Source organism: Mytilus galloprovincialis, chromosome 3 (genome assembly GCF_965363235.1).
Source record: "Mytilus galloprovincialis chromosome 3, xbMytGall1.hap1.1, whole genome shotgun sequence".
In the NCBI taxonomy this organism is placed as follows: Eukaryota; Metazoa; Mollusca; class Bivalvia; order Mytilida; family Mytilidae; genus Mytilus; species Mytilus galloprovincialis.
The window spans coordinates 45,876,582-45,895,740 of NC_134840.1; the positions used below are offsets into that span (position 1 = coordinate 45,876,582).

Here is a 19,159-nt window from a genome sequence, read left to right on the forward strand (position 1 = left end):
ATGTAATCGGGTTCTATTTTACCTATATCGTAAAGGAAGAAATGTATTTGAACGTACATGTTAAAGCCGAACAGGTGATTTAAATTTGTAAGAATAGTTTAAGGTGTTCAACTTTATTGGATTTTATTAATTATATTTTGATTTCTTATCCTTTTCATTTTTCCGGCTCGTTCAAATTATTTTAAACGTTTATAGTAAGTAAATATAGGGTAGATATTTTAATGGTCCAACTTAGAAATCCATTTTATTGTTTATCAACAGCCGAATTGCTGTGAATGAGTTCGTGTCTACGTTACTTGTATTTAGAATGACATGTTATAGAAATACTTTAATATGATGTTCACGGTAATATACAAATGTAAAAATGTCTCGCCTCATTAAAGGTGTAATACCACCATTGATTTTTCCCTATTAGTCTTTGTTAAATTGGCACTTTTAAAAAAATTGTACAGTATTTACCTTTATTTCAACCAAAGAAATACTTTGCATGTGTAAAGTTTAATCCTTTCCAGTGATACAGTGAAAATTTCACACTACATTTCATTGCATATAAGAAAATAATCATCGCCGGAAGTAAACAACCCAATTTTTACACTGTTATTTACATGTTACCTGCTTTGGTAACTACGTAACCTTAACGTTCCAAAATATTTTATAAGACCATCAAATAAAAAAAGAATGATGCTTTCAGACATCCAACATACATATTTACGACTCAGAAAAATTTAAGTGCATTGAAATGCAGGGTTAATTTTCTACAACTGTCAAATTCAAGGGAATATTTTTTTAGGCCTACTTTCGTATGCAACCGGATGTGACGTACCATGATTTGGTGGTATTACACCTAAAGCAAAATTCAAATACCTATAGTATGAATATATAACCATGCCTTGTGACCTATTGCATAAAGTATCTGAGATATGGAGTTGACCATGAAAACTTTACCTTGTTCACTGATCCAGGAAATGAGGTCGAGGTCAAGTGAAAACTGTCTGACAGGCACGAGGACCTTGCAAGGCACACTCATACCAAATATACTGTATAAATCATAAGAGAAATAGAGAATATCAACAAGAGTGCACACGCAGAAATATCTCGCCTTCCTCAATAATCAATGATATGTTGACAGTCCTAAATATAAAGCTTTATTACAACTATCACACAAACCTAACATTAACCAAGAAATTAAACATTGCAATGAACCATGAAAATGAGATCAAGGTCAAATAACCATAACAGACAGACATGTACAGCTAACAATACTTCCATACAACAAATATAGTTGATCTATAATTGCTTATAGTTTAAGAAAAAAAGATCAAAAGTCAAAAACTTAACTTTGAGCACTGAACCATGAAAATAAGGTCAAGGTCAGATGACACCTGCCAGCTAGACATATACACCTTATAATCATTCCATACACCAAATATAGTAAACATATTGCATACAGTATAAGAAAAACAGACCAAAATAAAAAAAAAACTTTACTATAACCAATAAACCATGAAAATGAGGTCAAGGTCAGATGACAACTGCCAGTTGGACATGTACACCTTACATACTAGACCTATGCTTATAGTATCTGAGATATATGGACTTGACCACCAAAACTTAACCTTGTTCACTGAACGATGAAATGAGGTCAAGGTCAAGTGAAAACTGTCTGACAGTCATGAGGACCTTGCAAGGTACGATCATACCAAATATAGTTTTCCTATTACTTATAATAAGAGAAAATTAAACATTATAAAAAATCTTTTTTTCAAGTCACTGAACCATGAAAATGAGGCCAAGAACATTAGACATGTGACTGATGGAAACTTCGTAACATGAATAAGATAACATAAATCCTATGTAACAAGAATGTGTCCATAGTTCACTGATGCCCCAACCACACTACCATTTTCTATGTTCAGTGGATTGTGAAATTGGGGTATACTCTTATTTGGCATTAAATTTAGAAAGATCATACCAAAGGGAACATGTGTACTAAGTTTCAAGTTGATTAAACTTCAACTTCATCAAAAACTAAATCAACCAAACACTTTAACCAGAAGCTGGACAGACAGACTGACAAATGAATGGACAAAGGAACAAACGGACAAATCAGAAAACATAATGCCTATGTCTTGCTTTCTGTGGCAGAAGTTGTAGGCTCAACAAACACGCAAATAATTTGTACAAATCACCATTCACGGGCATAACTCTTATTCTATATTGTCTGATGATTTAGGCCATATTAACTTATATACTGATAATTTGGGGTTTTGAAAGTTTCTTTTTCTGTTATAGGTTTTACTATAACGGGCGTAAATGGGCAAGAACTGTTATCAAAAGAAGTCTCCTGACAGTTTGATTGTAAAGAAACTGTAGGTAGATTGAATCGTTGTGAACCTTTCTACTCCTGTCAGCTTTAATACATCTAAAATGATTTTCTTGTGTTTTATATCTATTTTCTAATAATTTCCGAGTTGGCCATATTGGTTGGTAACTGGACCATCAGAAACACACTTTCTAAACTAAATACCCCAATAATAGTGGCCAAGTTAAGTTTTAATTAAAAAGATTTTTTGTAGTTTGATAGACATTGTAGAGCAAGAAATATGATAATACATGATAAAAAAAAATGTACAAGAATATCCTTTAGGATATTAGGGGAGGTTTAAAAATGTACAAATGTTAAGCTGCTTCTAAACAATGAACATCAGGTCAAATTCAAAGGACAAATGGAAGAAACTTCTGGCATAAGACATCTATATACAAGGTATGAGGCATCCAAGTCTTCTACCTTCTAAAATATAAGGCTATACATGTTAAGTTTATAATGCCACAAAGACCATTCTTACAGGGCCAGCAATTAAATCAGTATAAAAGCCTTCTATAAATGTTTTCTTAGCTAAAAGCAAGCTTATAACACTTTTAAATCTATTGAAATAGATGGCATGTGGCCTTAAACGCCTCTTCAAATTTCAAATATCCCCCAAAACAAGTCTGCCTTTGTTGTCATCACATCGAATTATAGTCAACTTTTTGTGTGGTTTAAGCTCTATAAAAGAACTTTCTCAGATCATTATGAACTATTTTTAAGTCAGTTTTTCTCAATCAGAATGAGATAAATAGAACATTTAGAAAATTGTTCTTTTTCACTTAAAGGTTCATTTAAAAGATGTCTGAAAGCTGTAACACTTTTTCCACTCAGAATGAAAACATACATCTGAATGAGCAAGTTCTTAGAAGATGTATGGCCTGCTTCTCCCTCCTCTCATCTTTTTTAAACAATCAAAGAAGCAATGTTTTCATACCAATAAGATCAACCATTCTCTCATATTATGATCATACCTAAGGGGTACACATCACTATGACTAAACAGACATGCCTCATTTAATTTTCATAAAATTAAAAAAAGTATTTACTTTGACCTGTTGAAGAAATTATAATTACATAATTTACAGGAATAATTTCATTGGATATAAAGCAGTTTAACAAACACTAATTTTAACTGAGATATTGAAATAAAGAATTATCAAATGAACAAAACTGTTTATTTATGATAATATATACAAGTATAGATTACACATGGAATATTATTAGACATGTCATGACTATGATAATGTATGATAAATCAAAATGAGTATTTACAACTGATGATATACAGCATCATTTCACTCAAACAAGAAACAAAAATTTATAAGAGAACACATGCATTTAAACATACTTCTGGTAAAATGGTAAAACAATATCTTTGTTGCTTATCTTCCAACCTAGACTACAAATTTCCATTCAATTACTTTTGCATAACCTTCTAACACACAATACATTTACACATTGAAAGCACAATGGAATATATCACAGATTGAAGTTGACACTATGAAAAATCAACATTATAAGAAGAAACATTGGATTTTTATAAAATTGTAACTTAGCATTTCAAAAAGGATTTCCAACATTTTATATAAACTGAAATAACTGAGATATGTCGAAATAAAAATGTTAAGAGTACACATAAATTGTTTATCAATACTGCTAGCTTTTGATCTGGATTAAGTAAACAAAATTTGAGCAAATCACTTTTCTTTTAAGTTGCAAAACTTCACCGGATGCTGCCAAAGTTCGAAATTTTCCCCAATTTTGATGTTTCTTTAACTGGTTTGCTGGTGGTTTCTTTTTTTCCTTTGTCGACTGCAAAACATTTCCATAATCTGATTGTCTCATCTGCTGCTGCACTGGCTACAGTGGTGCCATCTGGTGACATTGTCAAACACAACACACGTGCAGTATGTCCTGAAATATTCATTGTTGTAAGTTTTAATCTATTAATAAATTATATATTAACCATTCTGTATTCAATAAATTTCAACTGGCTACATACATTTTCTTTCTCAATTTTATATTTGCACAGTTAAAACTGTTGTCGTCCTACTGCTTTATAAAATCATTCAAAACAACATGGCTTTTCTGATTACTGAATTATATTTTGCTTTCTAATGACTGTTCCAGAAAATACTCTTGTTCCCAGACCTCAATGAAAACTATTTTTTTTCTGTAATTAGCACAAATTTGTTTTATTTTCTGATCCCATTCAGGAGTATATTCTGGCACGGCCTTTAAAAATTGAACAATATATGAGTGGGTGTGTGAGTGGGGGTAGGTGGGGCTCTTCAAAAGCATAGCTGAACTTCAACAATTCTTTGTGTCTTCACCCATTCTGATAAGTCTACTACAATATTTGTTGGATGTAACTCATTCCTTTTTCATCAGTGCAAGCATGTTAATTCCAGTAATACTAGTCTGCATGTATGGTATCAATTTTTTTTTTAATTTTGTCTTGACAAAAACCTTATTGAATAAAAATAACAAATATTGAGCAAATAAACATGATTTATTTATCAAACTAAACATCTGAAACATATTTCTGTGTTTTATATCTGTCTTTACGTAGCTTTGGTAGGTAGAAATTTGTATGGCCTTTATGAACCTATGGAGAGTGGGTAAAAAAAAAAAAAAATTCAAAGATTGGTGGTCCTTGCATAATTCAAATTCAGGAGTTGGTTGTTTCGAATTGACTTCTATTCTGTTAATTCACAGTTCTAATTCTCAACAGTACAATTTTACGTTTTCCTTTTTATTTGTTTCTGATCAATGCAAAAAATAGCATATTGGTTTTGTTTGTAGAGATCTTGACAAAATAATCTGAATAATAAGACTGATTAGTTTGGACAGTTAGTTGCTTCTTGGTCATTCTAACTGTCCAAACTTATCAGGCTTATTATTCAGATAATTTTGTCAAGATCTCTACAAACAAAACCAATAAGGATTCTAAATGATTTTAACTGTCAAACATAGACACCTGAAACAAAACAAAACTCTGAATTGTCGCAATTTGAGGATGTTTTAAAGGATCAGTGTACTATGTTGTTTTGGAAAATTACCTGTTAAATCCATTATTCTGTTCATAATGGGATATTTCCATATTGTCAGTTGATTTTGAGAGTACCCATGGCCTGAAATCAGTTCCTTGTACTCCTGGGACCATAGAATAGAACAAACCTGTAGAAAAAGAAAATTGATATGTTAATAAAATTGAGAATGGACAGGGAATTGTCAGGGACAACAACCAAAGGAATAGCCAGATTATGTGGACAATTTTGGTTTATACAGCTCCTCAAGTATGTATCGCTGGCCTTCAAATGTTTTGGGTTGAACATTCCTTAGGCCAGGGTTTTTTAATTTGTTGGTTTATGGACTTTCCCCATGAAAAAGTTGGGTCGGTCGGTCGGATAAAAAAAGAAAAAAATATCTCTCAAGACAGAAAAATATGCAAAAAAAATACATTTCACCTTTCTAACAATATGTTTGGTTTGCTATTTTATCATAATTTCTTATACATGTATATTAGTTCGATGTATTATTGCTCAGCTGCCATAAACATCGCCTAGATCTAATAATTTTCTGTGAAAAAAGGGGGTTTGTGTCCACGGAGAAAGACTAAATTAAATCGTCATTTCACAAACGTAGCCCTTAATAAATTTGAGGAAACTTGATGGTTAATGTTCTTCAAACATGAAAAATGATAATGAAAAATATGCAAACAAAAATAAGTTTCAACACACATGTCAAAAACGTAATAGAATCGTCCACTGGAAAAACGAGGATATTGGGTTCATCAGTTGTTATGTATTCCCGTTTTTTATATCCAAATCAAATGAACGATTTTTTTTTATTATCAATGACACAAGTCTGAAGAAAATTCCAAAGGATTTGTTTTACAGTAATTAAGTTCTTTAACTTGACGTCTTCTACCGTACGGTTGGACAAATTCATTCTCCATTTTTCTATCTTATGGAATGATGACAAATACGGGAAACGAACTAAACGTGTAATTGGTTTTAAACACCCGTTTTGTTCCGCAAAATTATTTGCATATTTCAAGGTCAGTTATGATTGATTTGTCTATTTTTAGATACATAAATTGGAAGTTTTAGTTTTCACAACAGAAAGTGTTATCAATTCCATTAGGGTTTAATGCATTTCATTATCATTTTTTTTTTATATAGAGATAATGTTTTTGTTAAGGTCGGCGGGAATAAAAAAGCATGAAAAGTAAATTTTATTTTTATTCTGCAAATTGGCAAAATCGGGTCGGCGGATCCACAAACCAACATATTAAAAAATCCTGGCCTTATGAAAGTACAAAATGTAAATCCAGATAAAGCATTTAGACACAAACTTTAAAAGATTTAATTTTTCATACTAATTATAAGGACAGATGCAAATGTTCCAATACATGTGATGACACATCTAGGAAGGAGTAAAAATAATAACCTGACTTTAATACTGATAATATACATTGATTCAATGCCTGAACTGACATTAAAATAAACAAAACATGGTTATATGAATAGATAGGTCACCTGTGAATCAGTGTCAACAGCATTTAAACATGATCCTGTAGGTACACTCCAAAATCTGATATGTCTGTCTGCTGTCCCTCCTCCACTGGCTAACAGCTGTGGGTTCCAAGGACACCAGGCTAAGGCCTAAAAGATAAACAAAAGTTTTAATGTGATCTGCTTGATTGTTTTAGTTCTAATAAACTTGACTACAGAATCGCAAAGATTTTGCATGGCGATATTCTCCTAAGGGCTTTTTCGTACCACGACACTATATTAATTAATTTTCTTGTAGAACGCATAATAAATGTGGTGCCGTAACTTATTATTCCAAGTTATTGCATACAACTTTTGACTCTTTAACTACAACTGTAATTCAGAAAAGTAGTGCATTTATATCTTATTTCTTAAATATAACTGATTGTTATCTTTCAAAATAGGTGGACATTGGCAATATAAAATCTTTCTTTTAAAATCATCAAATTTCAAATCCATAGATTTTTCTTTAAAAATGATGTGTTGTTGGTACATAAAATCTAGATGATTCTCAGTTGTTCAGAAGCAAAATAATTTTTCTTTCATTGTCTTGTAATATTAGCAAATGACTATGTAATAACATTGCCATGATTGCAGGGTCTTGAACAAAAATAATGCTAGAGTTATTCTGGAAACATTAAAACAATTAAACTATTCTTCTAGACAGATCAACATTTTAATTTTTTTTAATACTGCTAAATACTTTAAAATGTATGTAACATTTGTACCTTTACTGCTGCTTGATGATGAGAAAATGTATGTAATGGTGCAACTTCCTCACTCAAAGTAGCATCCCATATGTTGAGGAGGTTGTCGTTTCCTCCACTGGCTAAGTACCTCCCATCAGGGGACCAGGCTAAACCACATACTTCCTGGCTGTGATTGTTTAAAGTGGACACATGATGATTGGCAACTCTAACATCATGATGATATATAGCTCCACTTCTAGACCCACTGAAAAATCATTAAAGAAGTTCATAAAATTACAAAGTAAATTTTCATTCTTTTCAAAATATACTGTTTTTTTATGCAGTAAGTGCTTGTCATGAATACAAATATGGAACACATTATTCTAACCATTTAATCTGTTAAACGTATGGACACTTCCAATATTTGTCATTACTTTTAATTTGCTGCTTTTATCACCACAAAGAGTCTTCAATAAATAGAACTGAAATACATTTTATCTAAATATTATACATCAAAATATAAAATCTCATAAAAACTGCTACTTTTGAGAAGGATATTTGTTAACACTATAATATCAATCCTCAAAAATTGGTACTCACAAAAATTGGAGAACTCAAAGTCAATAATGTGATATCAGGACAATTGAACAAGACAGCAAGTGGACAAATGCATGCATAAATACAATATTTTAGTGAAATTCTTAAGCATATGATGTTCACAAGTATACACATGATACACATTCCTTGCAATTGTGTACAGAAATGTTACATTTTTGGCATATATACCTGCTTAAAACATGAGCATTCCATGACAATGACCCAACACGGGCAGCGTGGCCAGACATGTTTCTAATCATCTTATTCTGGGTTACATCCCATAACTAAAATAATATATAATAATTCAAATTAATTGATCAGTTATTTTTAACAGAACCATGACCAAGACACACAAAAAAGAATGGAAATGTTACTATCATGTTTTATAACATAATATAATTTATGAAAAATGACTAGAGTTTGATCAATTAAATTAGGACTTAAGAACTATTCAAATATCACTAAATATTTTGAAATTATTATTATGACATTATTACGTAAGTATTTCTGTATTGGCCTTGTGTTATTGGTCTGAGGCTTGCTGTATTGGCCTGAGGCATAGCCGAAGGCCAATATAGAAATACACGTAATAATATCTTTATTAATTAACTACAGTGTTACAATATTTTTTTAATTTCATTTCAAAAGAGATAAATATTTTTACCTTGAAGTGGAACTATCCAAATCTCAGATTGTTTCTTTTTATTAGATGCAATACATAATGATCTGGTGCTGTTTCCAGGTGTCTTCAGCATTTCTCATCTGATGAATTTTTCTACCCTTTTCAGTCACTATTAAGTGTTACAACTTAAATTTAGACGCAACACATAAATAGTAATTGGAAAGGTACTGCCATTGCATGTGTTATGCAGAAACTAATTTAAAATCGATGTGTACAATCTTGAAATTATGAGGTCGTCAAGAAATTAACTTTGTGATAATCTACTCGTTCCCCAAACCTGAAATAGTTCCATCGTCGGCTTTCAAAATACCTTTTAAATGAATGTGACCGTCTTTCGCCTGAAATGTATGCCATACTGACATTTTCAGCATGTTTATGATAACTAAATGACAACTGCATCTTCAAAACAACTGTTTACTTTCAGTTTGTGTTTATCGTGACTTTCAATGTTAAATCAAGAGACATTCAAAAATCCTGTACTTATGTCAACTCGGGCAATATAGAATAACTCGGCCAATACAGAAAAAATTCTATATTGGCCAAGTTATTCTGTATTGGCCCAGTTTACACACTATATTGCATAGGCAGTTTTCATCATATTAAGTCCAATAACAGTGTAGTTAATTAATAATATATAATAACTGGATAAAATATAAGTGCCTCACCTGTACAGAGCCATTGCTGGTTCCAATACCTAGAAAATTCCCCCCTTCCTTTACCCAGTTTACAGAGGATACATAGTCGTCAGGAGTCTGTAATTCCATCAGCTGTATAATGGATCCATCAGCAGAATTCCAGATATATACACCTCCACCAAGTGCCACAGATAATAAGTTACAACAAGACCAATCCAAAAGATTCAAATCTACAAAATACAATGTACAGACACAATGACAGATAATATAAGATGTGAAAAGAGTGCATTCATTGCTGTGGATATTTGGTAAATCCAAAGTATTCATGAAGATTTTAATTTTATATTCTTTTTATTTTTTAGTGGGGAAAGTTATTAGGCTTACAATATAAGACTGATATCTAATTCATTGAGGATATACTAAAATCTTATGCTGGTATATGTTTGTTTTAAAAATGTAAAGAATATATACTCAGTGTTTTTTTTTCTTTTTCTGTATTTTTTTTCTCCTTTAAAATACTACTTACAGTAATCATCAAAGAGCTCAGGTGCATCAAGGATTCTCTCTGGTTGCTGAGGAATTTGTCTCTGTGTAGTTCCCTTGGGAGCTGTAGATTTACCAGCGCAACTATATAACACTTTTAGATTGTTACAATATCCTTAAAAATAAGTAAAACATTGTTTAAAAGAAGAAGTATTCAAATAAACAAATTTTAAGTCAATATATAACTAGAATAAGCATTTATTCACTTCCTAGCTATACGACTGCAGTTATTGCTTTTACAAAAGCTGCAAACATACGTACAGATGAATTTTCAGGGAGATAATAAGAGAAATTTTGACTAGGAATGTTTAAAAAAAAAAAACATTTTTCTTGTTTGAATTGTTTTACATTGTCATTTCGGGGCCTTATACAGCTGACTATGCTGTATGGGCTTTGCACATTGTTGAAGGTCGTACGGTGACCTATAGTTGTTAATTTCTTGTTATTTGGTCTCTTGTGGAGAGTTGTCTCATTGGCAATCATACCACATCTTCTTTTTTACATTTACAAACCTTCTGGTGCATCTGGAGCTTTGTTCTTGAAAGATAAAATCTTAGTGTTGTGTGGGTTCTGTCCCTTGTTTAGAGCTTCATTCAGATGCTGTTGGTATTGAGCATTATTAGGCTCAGGATCTGCATTTTCAGAATTTTCATTCATCAAAGCAAAGTGGCCAAGATCTATATCTGTTGTTGATCTACTGGGTATAAATCTGTTGGAACCAATAAGACAAAACTTTAGCTGAATTTTATCTATCACTTTAAAATATAATATTACAATATCTTTTGAGTCTTTGACAGAACTTTGAGTCAAAAACAATAGATGTGGATTGAACATAGGCAAGAATGCAACAAATACAACACAAATTAACCAAAAAAAAATATATTTAGAGGTAAAATACAATTTTGAAAATGGACAGCTGTCGTCCTTACTGGACTTTCACTAAATGGCTAGGATTCTTGAGTATCTCTGACACACAAAACTGTAGCTGAATTTTATGTATCACTTATAATATAACAATTTCTGTTGATTCTGTATATTCCGTCAAAGACTCAACCAGATTGTCTGGTACAGTAAAATAAAATGGCAATAATGAGAAATATTGAGCTCTACTTTCCAGTTGATCATCCACTTACAAATTGAAAATCATTTCCCCCGTCTTTTAGCATTTTAGACAAACAGTTGACAGCAAAAGCTTGTATTACTTAAACATTTGAAAAATATGTGAGTTGGTAAGTAAGGAAATATATTTTGTGTTTTCCTGTGATGCTACCAGATTTTAAAGTTTTAATGTCTTCTTTCTTAACAATAGATATGTGTTGTAGAGCTATTTTCAATTTGTTAGAAAATTGTTTAAATTAACCTATCATTTTGTGGAGCTTGCGTCTTTCCTGGGGTTTTGCTTGGTGTTTTTGATGGCGCCTTTCCTTGTTTTCCTGGCGTTTTATGTGGTGTTTTTGCTGTACTTGGTGTTTTTGGAGTCTTTCCTGGAGTTCGTGCTGATTTTGGTCGCCTTGGTGATTGTCCGCCTACAGTAAATAATTATTTAACAATTTTGCATGTATTTCCAATTTTGAACTTATTAAAAAACCCTTTAAAATCATGTGTCAGGAGGACTCCAATGGTCCCTCCAGCAGAATGACAGGACATATTTATTCTAAGAAAAGTTTGAGGTCAGAAATAAAACTAGATCAGTAACTCAATATTTTACACTATTTAATCATAAAAATCTTTTGAATATCTACAAACATAAAACTTCTTAAATGCTCTGAAATTATTTATAATTTAATGGAAATTGACCTGAGAGCCTTAAAGTCTATCTGAATTACTCTAGTTAATGGAAATAAAAAAAAAAATTCTAATCATTATCACTTTTCTCGTCAGTAGTCTGAGTAGAGAATCCTACAGCTAGGACTTTAGAAAGAGGCCAATTTGTCTAGTACCCACTTCTAATAGAAAAACTTAAACCAGTTTACATGAAAATATTGTAATCTCATTTCAAAACATTCATACATCATCACACTACACGAGGACACAACTATTACTATAATTTACCTTTATCAAGAGGTACAGATAACTTCAGTCCTGATTCTGCTGCCTTTCTCTGCCATCTCATGAGTGGACCATTCTGTATAGGGCCATCTAATTTTGTCAGTTCTGTCACCATGTTTTCAAAGCTAAACTGTGCCATTGCTAATAATAATAAATTCAAATTTGTAATGGAATACATGTATATACATAAGTACACTGTATACAGGACATAAGTATGGCACATACATGTACATGTAGTTTATTAGTCTAGAGACCAAGCTAGAGTCAACAAGTAAAGTGATATGGCCTTGATTTTGATCATTCCGGATGGCGGTAAAATGTATATTATTTAAAGAAAAGTGCTTCAGATAACAATACTACATGTACATTGAATAAGATCTAAACAGAGATTAAGTTCCACATTATTAATATAATAATTGGTGTTTTATAAATTTTTTGATGATGTTTAAATGTTTAAATTTATGTTTTGTTGTGAAGTTTTTGCTACAAGTAATTATAGTTTATGAATAAGAAAATTGAGAATGGAAATGTGGAATGTGTCAAAGAGACAACAGCAGAAAGTCACCAATAGGTCTTCAATGCAGCAAGAAATTCCCGCACCCGGAGGCGTCCTTCAGCTGGCCCCTACACAAATATATATAATAGTTCAGTGATAATGAACGCCATACTAAACTCCAAATTATACACAAGAAACTAAAATTAAAAATAATACAAGACTAAAAGAGGCCAGAGGCTCCTGACTTGGGCAGGCGCAAAAATGCGGCAGGGTTAAACATGTTTATGAGATCTCAACCCTACCTGCAATCATTAATGACCTGACAACAGTATCGTAACTATATAATAAGTCTATTTAAAGATTTTGTAAGCTTGTGAGGTGAATACTGACATTTTTGTGCTTTATAAAGAATATTACTACATGTATAAAAGAGTGGATGTGAAATACCTGAACGTATAAGAAGTCTGCATTTTGAGCTATATTTACGATTGATGTCCTTGTACCCATGATTAAGAAATAATTCATGAAAGCCATAGATTGTTGGAAATTTACACATGGCCTGGGCCGTGATATTCGAATTTTATCCTGAGCGTTAGCAAAAAGATTTTAAGCAAAAAGAGTTAAATACCTAAGGAAGGGATATCGATTGTCCAAAAATATTAACTTTCACATTTTTGGGGGTTCATGTACATTTTGTATATATTTATTTTTCTCAACTAAATGTGTATTTTTAATCATATATATATGAGGTATTGGATATTTTTTATGCATTTTTTAACCAGTTGAGCATTTTACAGGATTGTTGGTTTAATGCTGTTTAAACTTTCCTGAAAAAAACACCTTAAATTTGCTAATTATTTGGCATGAAAGTTTTATTTATTGAAAGGGACTCATAGTTTTCCATTTTATTTTTCTAATTGTCTCATTGTTAAAACAACGGCTTGGGTAAGGGCTTCGTTGTTTACCTTTATACACAACAACATATTAACTATGTACTTGATAAAAGTTATTAATTGAATAGAAAATATTATAACAAATATTATTGGATGCCGAATTGACTTCAAATAGGTGCCGATTTGACTAGATGCCGATTTAACCAGGTAGCGATTTGACTTGTACATTTCAAATCCTCTGCGATCGTTTGCGGTATTTTCTTGAGAAAACCTGTTTTCCATCATCAAACAGAAGTAGAAACTGCTTGAAAATGATACTAGAACGCTTAATGATTGTAACAATAAGTTTAATTCACTTAAAAAACAATTTTGAAACTTGCGATGTTTAAAGAGGAAGTTTAAAAAGCATGTGTAAAAGAAGAAATTAACTGGTGAGAGTCGAAATCCGTACATGACAGATATCACTATAATACGACTTTGAAAGTAAAACAGTTCCATCCTTTTGTAAAACAGTCTTTAATATACCTATCACATTAATGTTTGAAGGGTCTTAAGCTTATACAAACCATATAAGTCGGTATGAAACACCAAAACGGAATGAAAAATAACCGATTACGTTTTGCATGTTTTGTAGTTTACAAATTCTAAGCTGGTTTACGGTTGTCTTTTTTACTATGTTTGAATCGTTTCAATCTAGCAGATACTAGTTTATTTCAAATGCATTGAACATGTTGAAAAGAAACGAGAAATTTGTAATGAAAGGTTTAGTTGTTATATTTATCAGTTTAAATTTGATATTAAATAGAAATAACTTATTAATATGGATAAGTTAAAATTATTAGTTTGAAAAATGATGAGAGCGCCCGCTACAATATCAATAACAAAGATGGCGGAAGGTAAACAAACCACCTCGCCGCGAAATTGAACTTGTTCTCTTATTTCTTGCTTATTGTACTCTATAGTCCGCACCCCCTCTGGAAGGTCCAATTTTGGAGAATAAAACCACGGACTATACATGTAAGCCTTTCTATGGACAGGTCAACAATTTTCTTGTAAATAAAATAAAGTATGTAAACTGGTTCCCGTCCGACTGCAACACTTTGTTTGAGTGTAGCGGAATACAAGCAGATACCAGTTAGTTTGTAAAATAGTAAATATGAAACCGAGTGCGTTTGGCGGAGGCAATAATAGACTTCCTATTGTTCTGGTATCGGAACAATGCTGCTGACGCGTCATTTTCCAAAAATTTTGTACCAGTATTGTATTCCAGTATTGTACCAGTATTGTGTTTTTTTAAGGTTCATCATAACCTTTTGGCTAAAATGGCCGTATTTACACCCCAAATTTTACTCTGAGTACAGACTAACCTATACACCTGTAACAGTTTTAAGGGATGGCAGGAACTAGATATATAAATTTTAAATGCATTTTATGTTTCAGAAAATTATAAACTTTTCTAGATTTTGCTATCCATTTTTTTTTCGTTCCTGCAGAAGGTGCAAAAAATAACTAAGTAGTGAAAATGATTGAGAAGCTCCCCTCATATAATCAATGTTGTGAGTAGTATTGATTTAAATGGACAATAGATGGACAATCATTTGACAATAGACACCTTTAAACAATAGGTTATTTAACAGGTTTAAACTGTGTAACTGAGTGGACCGTATCAAATGAAACTCTGGTGTTTGTTTATTTTGCTATCTTCTGCAGACTGGAAAAAAATGAACATCAAAATCCAGGTAAGTTTTTAATTTTCTGAAACGTAGACTTCATATAACTTTTATTTATCTAGTTCCTGCCATGCCTTAAAACTTTCCTGGATGTACCAGTTTGTCTGTACTCATAGTAACTTTTGGAGGTGTAAATACGGCCATATTTTTCAATTCCTTATGATGAAACTTAAATAAACAAAACACATAGGTAATTAAATCTTTTATTTAAGGTGTCATAATGATATTTACATATGACATGACAATTTTATATGAAATTATTGTATGTTTAACTGATGATGCCATGATGGTACACTGTGATTGTAATCAAAGAAAGTTTTAAATCTTCTGATGTTTTTTTTTCTTAAGGGAAACGTACTGTCTTAGCATTTTAACAAACTCTTAACTCTCTTCTTTGCTTTCTTTCAGCTCTCTCTTTCCAAGACTCAATAGTATATTGCGATCACCAACTACAGGAGATCCACTTTAAGGTGGCACGGTAGTATTTGCATTCCATAATTTAGGTTCCTCTTTTGTTTTCCCTACTTAGGTCAATGTATCTGAACAGTGTGATTGGACTTAAAATACAGTATCAACTGAACATACTTTCCCAAACTGAGGGATGAATCAGGTGTAGAAAAATATGAAATAATTTTACATACAGATGAAAATAAGTTTTTGGGAATTTTTTTAAATTTTGTATTCACTGCGCGATAAAAGACCTAAATGTACTAGTGGCCTTAGGTTTTTAAAAATAGCAAAAAAAGTAAACGGTCATGATACACATTCAAATTAATTTCTGAATAGTAAAATGAAAGTACTTCAGTTAACTGTGAATGTAGAATTTTTCGCAGTGTTAGAAATGGGTGAAAATTCGAAAAAGGCTATCATTATCCCCTATGGACCAAGAAATACTACCGTGCCACCATCAATTCTATTACCTAGTTTACTATCCACAGCAGCGGTCACTGATATATATATATTAAAATTATAATTTAGAAAAAAGGTGAGGGCAAAAAATGTGTCTTCGTCTAGGGAAGGCAAATGGAATTTTTATATATACCAATTTTAACTGAAAGTAAGCTGTACAGTTAGCTAAGCATTCTCAAGGATCGAAACAGTTTTTATTTTAACAATATCTCAAAAAATAATAATAAGTTCGCCAACTGGGCCATGCACTTATAGAAAGTAATTACCTGCTTATTGCATTAAGAATTAAGTTTCACTTGTCTTCTGTGTCATAAATTTCTTAAGAATATTTTCTCTCTAAAATCCATCAAGGATTTTAATAGAAATACTATTAAAATCCTTGCAATGTGGCTCAGCGACTGTTTTGTTTTGGGTTTTTTGAATTTGCGGGAATTTTATCACGTGTTATTTTAACCGGAAATGTTACAAAAGTGCATTATTTGATTGGTCATTATTTGTGTTACTAAAACCCCGGGAAATTATGATAAGATAAGATAAGATAAAGATAAAGATATTTTATTTCCTAATCATAGGGCTCATAACAAGCATGTAATCACATCTGAGACTACTATAACACAGTTATAGTAGTCTCAGATCACATAAAGTAAAAATAAAAAGCCATTCTCTCCCACTTGCATACACTCACACATACCACTATGAGGGGGAGGACAGGGGTAATTAAGGGAGACAGAGAGAAAGGGCAGTGGCAGGGGGTTGGAGAAAGGAGAAAGGAGAGGAAGGCGGGGAGAAAGGAGAAAAAGTTGGAGAAAGGAGAGAAAATAAAATATCTCTCCTTTTGAACATTTTTAGCATATAGTATAAGAAAAAAAGACCAAAACTCGATCAAAACCATTATCTTTGACCACTGAACCATGAAAATGAGGTCAAGGTCAGATGGCCTTTGCCAGTTGGACATGTACACCTTACAATCATTTCATTCACCAAATATAGTAGACCTATTTCATACAGTATAAGAAAAACGGACCAAAACACAAAACTTAACTAATAACCACTGAACCATGAAAATGAGGTCAAGGTCAGAGGGCACATGCCAGTTGGTCATGTACACCTTACAATCCTTCCATATACAAAATATATATGACCTATTTCTTATAGAATCTGAAATATGGACTTGACCACTAAAACTGAATCTTGTTCACTAATCCATAAAATCATCAGAGGTTAAAGTCAAGTGAAAACTATCTGACGGGCATGAGGACCTTGCAATGTACGCACATACCAAACATAGTTATCCTATTACTCATAATAAGAGAGAAATTAACATAACAAAAAATCTGAACTTTTTTTTCAAGTAGTCACTGAATAATGAAAATGAGGTCAAGGACAATTATCATGTGACAGACGAAAGCTTCGTAACATGAGGTATCTATATACTAGAGGCTCTAAAGAGCCTGTGTTGCTCACCTTGGTCTATGTGCATATCATAAATGAAGGACACACACATGGATTCATGACAAAATTGTGTTTTGGTGATGGTGATGCGTTTGAAGATCTTACTTTACTGAACATTCTTGCTGCTTACAATTATCTCTATTTATAATGAACTTGGCCCAGTAGTTTCAGTGGAAAATGTTTATAGTAAAAATTTACAAATTTTATGAAAATTGTTAAAAATTTACTATACAGTACAATAACTCCTTGGGGGGTCAATTGACCATTTTGGTCATGTTGACTTAATTATTTTTAGGTCTTACTTTGCTGTACATTATTGCTGTTTACAGTTTATCTCTATCTATAATAATATTCAAGATAATAACAAAAAACGGCAAAACTTCCTTAAAATTACCAATTTAGGGGCAGTAACCCAACAACCGGTTGTCGGATCCATCTGAAAATTTCAGGGCAGATAGATCTTGACATGATAAACAATTTAACTTTGTCAGATTTGCTCTAAATGCTTTGATTTTTGAGTTATAAGCCAAACACTGCATTTTACCCCTATGTTCTATATTTAGCTGTGGTGGCCATTTTGGTTGGATGGCTGGATCACCGGACACATTTTTTAAACTACATACCCAAAAGATGATTGTGGCCAAGTTTGGATTAATTTAGCCCAGTAGTTTCAGAGGAGAAGATTTTTGTAAAAGATTACTAAGATTTACGAAAAATGGTTAAAAATTGACTATAAAGGGCAATAACTCCTGAAGGGGTCAACTGACCATTTTGGTCATGTTGACTTATTTGTAAATCTTACTTTGCTGAACACTTAGCTGTTTACAGTTTATCTCTATCTATAATAATATTCAAGATAATAACCAAAAACAGCAAAATTTCCTTAAAATGACCAATTTTGGGGCAGCAACCCAACAACGGGTTGTCCGATTCATCTGAAAATTTCAGGGCAGATAGATCTTCACCTGATTAACAATTTTACCCCCATGTCAGATTTGCTCTAAATGCTTTGGTTTTTGAGTTATAAGCCAAAAACTGCATTTTACCCCTATGTTCTATATTTAGTCGTGGCGGCCATCTTGGTTGGATGGCCGGGTCACCGGACACATTTTTTAAACTAGATACCCCAATGATGATTGTGACCAAGTTTGGTTAAATTTGGCCCAGTAGTTTCAGAGGAGAAGATTTTTGTAAAAGTTAACGACGACGCGGGACGCCGGACGACGCCGGACGCCGGACGACGCCGGACGCCAAGTGATGGAAAAAGCTCACTTGGCTCTTTGGGCCAGGTGAGCTAAAAAAGTATGAAACATCCAGGTCTTCCACCTTCTAAAATATAAAGCTTTTTAAAAAAGAGCTAACGCTGCTGCCGTAGCTGCAATAGCCTCCCCCGCCGGATCACTATCCTTAAGACGAGCTTTCTGCGACAAAAGTCGCAGGCTTGACAAAAATAATACAAAAACAGCAATATCATAGGAATGTATTTCTAAAGTACCAAATGTGATTGATTATTCTAGTGGCTGTTCTATGGATCATGCATATTTGTTCCCCATAAGTA

At 32.4% G+C, this 19,159-nt stretch overlaps 1 protein-coding gene across 2 annotated transcripts; it reads right to left on the minus strand.

The window, feature by feature from the left end:
* Positions 1-3,526: 3,526 nt before the first annotated feature.
* LOC143068105 (cell division cycle protein 20 homolog) lies at positions 3,527-16,555 on the minus strand. 2 transcript variants are annotated; one of them, XM_076241890.1, is made up of 11 exons: positions 16,416-16,555; positions 12,125-12,262; positions 11,433-11,598; positions 10,585-10,781; positions 10,056-10,187; positions 9,560-9,759; positions 8,402-8,496; positions 7,655-7,880; positions 6,912-7,037; positions 5,430-5,547; positions 3,527-4,281 (listed from the first exon to the last, which is right to left on the minus strand). In XM_076241890.1, the coding sequence occupies exons 2-11, from the start codon at positions 12,258-12,260 to the stop codon at positions 4,091-4,093; spliced, it is 1,587 nt and encodes a 528-aa protein (XP_076098005.1). In that variant the 5' UTR covers positions 12,261-12,262; positions 16,416-16,555; the 3' UTR covers positions 3,527-4,090. The 2 variants fall into 2 exon arrangements, with proteins under 2 accessions (XP_076098005.1, XP_076098006.1); XM_076241891.1 differs by having other exon boundaries at positions 16,450-16,473.
* Between the last annotated feature and the right edge of the window lie 2,604 nt (positions 16,556-19,159).

What these genes read in the sequence shown, in the direction of transcription:
- LOC143068105 (XM_076241890.1), bottom strand. Translation starts at nt 12,260, where the DNA reads ATGGCACAGTTTAGCTTTGAAAACATGGTGACAGAACTGACAAAATTA. An exon ending in ATCTGTACCTCTTGATAAAG is followed by an intron (nt 11,599 to 12,124) that starts GTAAATTATAGT and finishes TATTTACTGTAG; the next exon opens with GCGGACAATCACCAAGGCGA. An exon ending in AGCTCCAGATGCACCAGAAG is followed by an intron (nt 10,188 to 10,584) that starts GTTTGTAAATGT and finishes CTTATTTTTAAG; the next exon opens with GATATTGTAACAATCTAAAA.